The following is an 8,508-nucleotide window of genomic DNA, read 5'->3' as shown; positions in this document are numbered from 1 at the left end:
GATACTCCAATATTTCGCTGCCATCGAGCCGCGAGTAAACAATGTCAATAATACTTCGGTGGAACTACAAAGATGGCAAAATAACTCTATCGTCTTTCTCATCATCGAGTCGATCTCAAATCCCAACGCGGGGATACTACTATGTTATCGAATGTACAAATCGACAAGCGATAGAACTCGACGCACGTGACAACTTCACTGTGTTGTACCGCCGTTTTGAAACGTAAATTTTACTATCATTTATGCAAGTTCTCAGCAGAATTTTCCGGTTGTAAATGCTTAACGCTGTATAGAGACGCGAAATCTTTTAGGGCGTAATGCCGTTTATAGTGACCTTAAATGTCCCGTGGACAGGTGGAAGAGTCCGCTGTAGCCCGGTTCTCGATATGTCACAACAATCTCGAGGCTTCTGGACTGTATTTGTTCCGAATCTTGGATACTTTCGAAAATGGGTCCGTCATCGATTTACCTTTCATAAACATGAAGAAACGAGACGCCATACAGTGGAGTCGAGCAGAGTAGCGCAACTTTTGCGCTAAGATTTCTTTTAACGGTGGTTGCCAGTAAGCTTGGATAGATCTCGTAACCAACGACCACACGCAGCGAGATGGGGGCGGCTATGAAAAATGAACTTACGTATGGATCTACAGGTTAAGCTGTTAAAAAATGCTATAGTTCTGGTTTGTATATGTCCTAAGAGACAAATCCAGTTAAGAACAAACACGTGATTAATAAAAAGTTATCCCGCTTTTTAGTACGACTACAACAGAACAATTCTCTCACATAGCACTTATCATGCGCGAAAACGTGTAGACTTTTTCAAAAATCAATTGCGTCCAAAATAAATTCATCCAAAATTCCAAAGTAAGTTCTGCTGGAAAACAGGAATCTGCCTCTATTACAACCGCTCTGCCATATTTATACGTGACTAATAGACGATCAAGGAGCTGCAACATATTCAAGACCAGCTTCTGATCTTAGACAAGATTTCAGTGGAATTTTTACTGCAAAATCAATATTTATGGTCCTTGCTCCCCCATACCTCTAAATGAGAACGTAACATTGGCAGTTAAGCATCTAACAAACTTTTTACTTGTGATGTGGCAATTCAACTAAGTCTGACTAAATACGAACAGAGTACCTGCGCCAAGCTATGATCCTCAATTGTGTTGGATACGCTTTTCAATTTTCTTCGAAGGACAGAGTGGTACCCTTCCAGCGCACACAAGTTTTTTACTGTAATTCTCAGAGAGAAAAACAACTCATAAAATCCATGTCGTGGCGTTACATCAGAAATGAACAGATAAAGTGTGATATATAAACTTTACCGGTATAATCACACCTCGTAAGTTTTCTGGATGTTGTTAGTCTACCCCCCATCGAAGCGACACGACTTTTATAATAAAAGATTCACAATAACAGTTTCTGCACCTTAATTAAACAAGAATCAGAAGCACGTGAGAGATTAAGAAATTATATTATTACCTGAGTTCGTGGACTCCAAAGTAATATTTGATATAGCATTGCTGAATATCATATTAGAAAAGTTAACTTTTGATGCAGCACCGAGCGAAGCCCTGAAAATACTCTCCTTTATTTCACCAAGGAAATTCATTGTCCTCTACGATAGAATTTTGAGTGTTAATTCTCCGTGTTTGGGTTTTGGGCGCTCTTTTTCCAGATTTACGTTTAAACCCACTGTTCAAAAGGATCTTTTGTTTTTGACAATACACTGGACCCCTAAGGATGTTCTTAAAGTCCCCCAGCATACAAAAGAAATGATATAATATCGTCTCATTTTATAACAGCGAATTTAGTTGAAGATGGACGATCTGAAAGCATGAATTTTTAAAGGTTGGTTGAAAATTTGCCGGACTTTTTACAACCTTTGATCGTATCTTGCGTAACTTTAAACGATCTTTACAATCTTCCCTCCAACCTCTTACAGGGATACAATCTTCTAATACCTTAATGAACAAGAGTTTCCTTTCATACAATGGATAGAAAGGACGAAATACGTTGGCGCGTAAATCTTCGCTACACACTTTGTCGATTATGATATATATCTAACATCACCTATGGCTCAGGACCTACGACACACTATTTAATATGTTTTTTTAATTAAAATGGAAAACAAATTAATGCAAAAATATGCCAACGGAAAACTACGTGGGACTTCACTTAAGGGAACATACTCTAGCTCAGAACGTGACTGACAATACCGCATGTATTATCCATTCTGTGAAGCATCTTCGAGGTTAGATCTGCAGCACTTAAAAGACCTCATCAATTATACTTTGTTCATATGAGCGGAAAAAATTTGAAAGAAAGTGGTTTTGCGGATACCAAGGCGTTTGGCTAAAAAATTATTATTTCAAGAAGAATTTTACAACAAATAACCGCCGGCCAGTCGACATTCGCAAGTTTTTAGCGCATATATAGCTTTTCGCTTTTTGGTTTTCGACAACGTTGTCTTGACATTACCCAGCTAAAACCGCAAGAACTTCAAAGGCACGCCATGGAAAAATACTTATATATAGTGTTTTTTATACTTTATACTTATATATAGATCTTATATATAGATCTATAAGATGATATGATTATTTATGACACCCCGCTAAAGCAGTATCGTCCAGCGAAATCACGCGGACGTAAAAACGCGAGCTTTGCATTGCAGCTGTCACCATCAGATGCATAATATTTCAAGTATGGCGCTCATCATTCCTTAAGTTTTTATTAACAAATTTAGTTAATTTCAGCGTGAATGGTGAAAGTTACTTGTGAAATAAGACTTTTAGTACAAGCATACAAAACTAATCGAAAGTTGTGTATTGCATTTGGATGGTGCGAAAAAAAAGATTTGTCCACTGTAGTTTTTTTTATATTTAGAGCATAGTGTATTTGTAGATTACAGTTTATCGTGGCATAAGTTAGTATTAGACATCTGCGACGAAGTACATGAATTATTTCAACCCTTCTGCAAAACGTTGTTTTATATGTCTACGTGGGATTATCTATTGCTTTGGATGGCCGGCTGGTGTATTATGTCATGCACAATACGATCGCAACGAGAAAAGATTTCCCTACGCTTCGTTGACACAGAGAGGTAATGTTGCAGCGATTACAGGTTATATCAGTAACATCTAACCTTGGAAATTACTTGCCAACTACTACCTTGCCTTACTATACCACAAGATCTATTTCTTTTATTACAAACCTCTAACTCAAAACGAGACGACAAGACAACCACGTAATCTATTATTACCTTCATTTATTGCGTTTTGCTGTATGAACGTCCTACACACTTCGTTACATGAAAAGTGTACTCTAGCCTAGTGGCTACCTCGGCAAGATTCTACAATGTTGACACAGACACATACACAGACACAGTGAACAGGGTTCATAAGGAAATCCTGGGGCTATTCTTGATAAGTATTTGATTATCGATGATTTGGAACAATTCCCCTGGTGTTGGAAACCGTCCGCTGGCTAGCTTACTCCATACAGGTACGTCTGCGACAGTAAAAGTACAAAATATATTTTCGTTTAAATTAACTGTTTAATGTTTATATATTGATAATAATACCAATATATATATATATATATATATATATATATATATACAAAATGGGCAACGGTTGTCATTACAGCTGGCGCAGTATATATCAGACCCTGCGGCTAAAATGGTAGTTGATAGTTGTCTGCTAAGAATATTTCGTTGTCAATCAAACAAGTGAAGTTATTACTACATCACAGTTGTCGTTATTGAGTTGCCTATATAAAGGAATAATTATATAATATAATATTTTTATAATCAAGCTTAATAAACGGTAAAAATATTTCCAAGTGACGTTCTTCATGAACAAAATTATAGAGAATATTACAAAGAGAAAATATGTATCAGGGTGTCACATGAAATTATGAACTCTTGGCACGCACACATTTGCCGGCGGGGAATTTAAATGGAGCTGCGGCGCTTCTTGCGCTCTAAGTCACTCGAGAGTGGAGTACACAAACATAATTATTCGCTTTTCTTTTTTGCGGGTCGGGAATCCGTCATCGGTGTAGCTCGCAAACTGCACCAATACGTCACAAATATATTTTTTTAGTACTAGTACTAACTCCGTAAATTCTATCTGTATAACTTAACGATAAAAAGTGAATCGGTACACCCACTTTTTACTATTTAAACAGGCTTAGAAGGGAAGTCTTCTAGAAAGAATAAATTTTAAAGGTTTCGTGGCTCAGTATATAATGAACGACCGTACATAACTTTTTATTGAAAGCTGTAACTGTGAACAGAGAGAGTACACTTACAATAGGCATTAATTCTTAGAAAAAAGTCACCAAGCCTTTTTCGTAGTGTTTATGTTTTGCAGACAATTATAATGCAAACACGAGACAGGGCTTTTTGCCATTTAAAGTCAGTTTTGTAGTCTGTTCTTTTTACTCAATAGGTCAAGGTTTTGACATTATGATTATTTGACTTGAGCCTACTTCAGTGTTAGTCAGATATAAAATGAAAGATAAAAATACACATAGTCAAATTAGCGTACTTGCAAATAAAGTGCATACCATTGTAATAAATTTCGAAATGTCCTGTAGAAGTCAACTTGGCTTCCAGTGTCGAGATGAGTAGAAATACGAAGATTGTAGATAACATCTAGAAGGAAATATGCCCTTAGAAAGGATTTTTTTCTGATGATAAGCATATTCAAGGAGGACCCTTTGGCTGTTAATTTAGCTAGGTTTAAACGATTATTAAAATAGATATTCCAAACCATATCGCTGCACCGAACGAAAAAGACGCCATGATATTTATAGAAGATAAACAATTTCATAAAGTAATAGGCAGTTAGATTTATTAATATCGGTAAGCTTACCCTGTTATTAATAGCGAACTCTACAATTCGCGGATAGCGTGACTGCAGCTGGCGCAATATATTTACCTGAAAGTATAGTAGAATGTCACCGCCAACGACCTTTTCACAACTTCTACAAACATAGATCAGGTCTTGTCGATATTTAAAAAGCTTTATCATTGCCACCATCATCTACGACAGAGTCTCAGTGGCTAATGAGTCTTTCTTTAAGTGCTTTGTTAAGGTATGGTGCCATCGTTTGCACAAAGCTTAGAAATGGGAAATATGGTGCGTCACTACGACCATTTCATTGTCTGTTGGAGAAAAATCCAGATGAGCGGAGCCAGACCGGTCTAGAGTTATGCCTAACAGTTTGAGAACCTGATGTGTGTCAAAAAAGAACATAAGTTTATAAAAACAGAAGGAACATAGCGTAGTCGCCTATTATTTTGGCAGTCGAAATCACGACTGAAATATTATTAAAATATCTTTACCTGGCTCACACCTTGCTAATTAAATTTTCAATCATTAGATAGGCCGAAAGCCAAATGCTACTTCTACTGTAGCCATTAGAGAAATACGTAACAAGAGAAAATTTAAGAACGTAATACGTTGTCTATCAAGAAACGGAACCAACCTTGAACATGAAAAGTGCTGCAAGCGTTAACTTAAGTGTCGTAAGCGCATACGATACGTAGTGTGCCCAGGCCGAATGTTGAAAGGCTTCCCCACGTGCTAAGACCTATACGAAAACGTGATTTGTGACACGTATATTAGCCAGCATGGGAACCTCTCTTTAAATAACTTCTTCAGTTATTCATATCATTTATTTTAATTAGAAATTTACAGACCCGATGCATATAATCTGTTTTAGTTGTTGTTGTCGAGTTGATGTTATCAGCATGGTATCGTTTATGTTTTACTAGTAATATCACGCAATGTAGTACTTGTGAACGGGTAATAAAGAAGAATTTCTGGTTGTTGGGTGGAAGATCGCTAATACGATGGTTAAAAATAATACCTAATTGTATCGGCTAATATTTTTAATATTGTACTTTGAATCACTTATGGTAGATAGCATAAATAGTAAAAGATACGATATATTTTTCCATTTATAGTACAACCTAAGGAAGAATCAATGGTATATGGCGAAAATGTTTTGGACACGTTGATTATTGTTTATATATTTTCACGACTACATATATGAGGTGTTCTGAATGTCCTGAGTAAGTTATTGTAGCTAGACTTTTCAACACACTATTGTAAAAATAAGGTTTTTAGGGGCAATCTTTGATGACGTGAAAAATGGTATATATTCAAACATTTTAAACGATACTCTTATAGTATTTAAAAAATAAACTAGAAAATTTTACTGAAACAAAAACGCTGGATAAAAGCATTCATTTTTAAGAAGTAAATTAAAATATTGATTGGATTGATAAATGTCACTTTGATGAACAACTCACCTGACCTTCGTATTTTTCGCTAAGAAGAGAAACATACTGTTGCAAGGTTCGTTGGTAGCCCGAGGTTGCACTAGAACAAATAATTCACTATAAGCTTCGAAGCGCAACGAAAATAATTGTGGAACCGTGAAACCACTATTTGCTAAACTGCCCACTCAATAGAATAGGCAGTTTTATGTCATTTGAAAATTGGTCGATCATTTCAGTAACTTCAGGTTGTTCAAAGAAGAATGCCATACAAAGAAAAAACCTGAGATACCAGTATACAATCCGAAGTGTTGGTAGAGGTTGTGTATTCAATTCAGCCAGGGTACGAGGTTTTGGGATTACCTGCAGGGAAAACATGACTCTGAAAAAATCTTGATACTGATTTTTGCTATTTGTTGGTAAACGTCAATTATCTTGGATTTATTGTCGGTCTAGAAATGTATAACTTGTGGCCTTTTCCTGTTAACAATAGCTGCAGTTATGCGTGAATATGTCGACGTGCAGATTTTATAGACTAACAAAGCAGGAAGGATATAAAAGAATAAAAATATGAATAATAATTCTTGTCCGTCACCTAACCCAGTTTAAAGGAAACTAACCTTTTGAGCAAGGACAGGGCATGCTATGAGCGTTAAAAGGCCAATAGCGAACTCCGGTGACATTGTGGAAATGCGCTAAATGCCCCTGTCAGATTTGTTTAGCTGAAGGACATCAACAATGCAGTCTTGTTATTATCAGTAAGGATCAGATAAGCCAGATATGAAATATTGGAATTACAGTCCGTCCAGAACTTCTAGATAATATTTTCCTTATTTTCTAACACTTAACTGATGCGTAAACGCGATTTTGTTTATTAGTTGCATATGAAACACAAACGATGAGAACATAGAAAAATTAAACGTATCGCCATTTGATCTTTCAGGGGCGGCTTGAGTAATCGACACTTTATGTAAGGCGGGTACTCGTTCAATACGGAAACTGAACGACCTCTAAGTAAATTATTTATACAAGGTATTAATATGAACAGAATTTTAAAAGAACAAAACGATGTGGTTTTGCTTGGGTCTACTTACACCTAGTTTTCGCAGCGTCACTCTCTGGCGCCGACTTTTCATCCGCTTTTTTTGTTGAACAACACCTATATAAACGCACATTTATAATTTATATATATATGACACAGTAAATAAAAACTCAACTCATGCCGCAGGTTCCACACTACTCTATGACTGATGTTACGCTACGCTTAACGATAGGAGCGCGCTAGATGCTGAGCTAACAGCTGACCATAGGATTGCTTTGGAGCCAGCTGTAGCATTGTCGATGTTGTTGATTTATGCTTGTTAACTCTAGGGAACTAAACGATGTTGCATCAGTGGTTTGTAAGACTAGCACTAAAACATATGTAAAATATCGTTGATTTTTATTTTTGAAGGCTGAGCGGCTTCAGATAATTTTGGTCTGCAAATAAGGACGCTAGCTTGAGAAGTCCTCAAGGCGGTTGTATTGAATACAAAAAGAAGTGTAGACCACTCCTTTGTAGCTTATCATGTCAGGTTATAAAAAACATTTACTGAAGTCTACGAAAATCGGACTTACCAAAAGGGCGTGTATCGTTTTGTCTTTAAAATCCAAAAAGCCTATTCAACAAGCTTTAGCTATGACTGTACGAAAGCTACTACGGCCTAGTTAAAATAGTAAGAGTCCTAGAAGATACAACGAACAAAATCACCGAATCCTGATAATAAACAAAAACTACAAATCAAACCTTGGGGAAAAGATCACAAAAACCATGCTTACAAAAGAAAGATAAACCGTTTGAATGCGAAACGTGTCGATTGTCGCATATTAGCTCCGAATGAAGGCAAAAAAGCACACGACTTCTCTTATAATACATTCAGGTTTTATTTGAAAAGAAAATGTTATACATGTTAGATCTTCATCGTCATATGATGTTGGCCTGTTCCACACATATATATGCCTTTAGAAGCGCATTGTGCTCATCTGAAGTGAGTGCCTAGGTATTATGGCAATTTATCCTTGCCTGCTATAAAACCTATTTATTTATTTCTGTTAATTATGTTGCCGAGATAATTTTTACTTTTCAGCGATTTCTTGCGCATACTATAACGCGACTTTATACATTCATCATCTTTTTCACACGAATCGTAAAAATGAATATATATATATATACA

The 8,508-nt window shown here is 36.3% G+C and overlaps 1 protein-coding gene across 1 annotated transcript; it reads right to left on the bottom strand.

The window, feature by feature from the left end:
- Nucleotides 1–3,251: 3,251 nt before the first annotated feature.
- LOC111253153 (thioredoxin reductase-like selenoprotein T homolog selt-1.1) lies at nucleotides 3,252–7,595 on the bottom strand. The gene is made up of 8 exons (XM_022812167.2): nucleotides 7,390–7,595; nucleotides 6,916–7,017; nucleotides 6,588–6,658; nucleotides 6,329–6,398; nucleotides 5,500–5,604; nucleotides 4,884–4,949; nucleotides 4,576–4,663; nucleotides 3,252–3,513 (listed from the first exon to the last, which is right to left on the bottom strand). The coding sequence occupies exons 2-8, from the start codon at nucleotides 6,976–6,978 to the stop codon at nucleotides 3,401–3,403; spliced, it is 576 nt and encodes a 191-aa protein (XP_022667902.1). The 5' UTR covers nucleotides 6,979–7,017; nucleotides 7,390–7,595; the 3' UTR covers nucleotides 3,252–3,400.
- Between the last annotated feature and the right edge of the window lie 913 nt (nucleotides 7,596–8,508).

This window comes from Varroa destructor, unplaced genomic scaffold (assembly GCF_002443255.2).
Source record: "Varroa destructor unplaced genomic scaffold, Vdes_3.0 BEIS01000006.1, whole genome shotgun sequence".
Classification (NCBI taxonomy): Eukaryota; Metazoa; Arthropoda; class Arachnida; order Mesostigmata; family Varroidae; genus Varroa; species Varroa destructor.
This window is presented reverse-complemented; position numbering and strand designations above follow the sequence as displayed.

What these genes read in the sequence shown, in the direction of transcription:
- LOC111253153 (XM_022812167.2), bottom strand. Translation starts at nt 6,978, where the DNA reads ATGTCACCGGAGTTCGCTATTGGCCTTTTAACGCTCATAGCATGCCCT. An exon ending in AGTTCGCTATTAATAACAGG is followed by an intron (nt 4,664 to 4,883) that starts GTAAGCTTACCG and finishes ATTTCCTTCTAG; the next exon opens with ATGTTATCTACAATCTTCGT. An exon ending in TTTCGAAATTTATTACAATG is followed by an intron (nt 3,514 to 4,575) that starts GTATGCACTTTA and finishes TTACTGTCGCAG; the next exon opens with ACGTACCTGTATGGAGTAAG.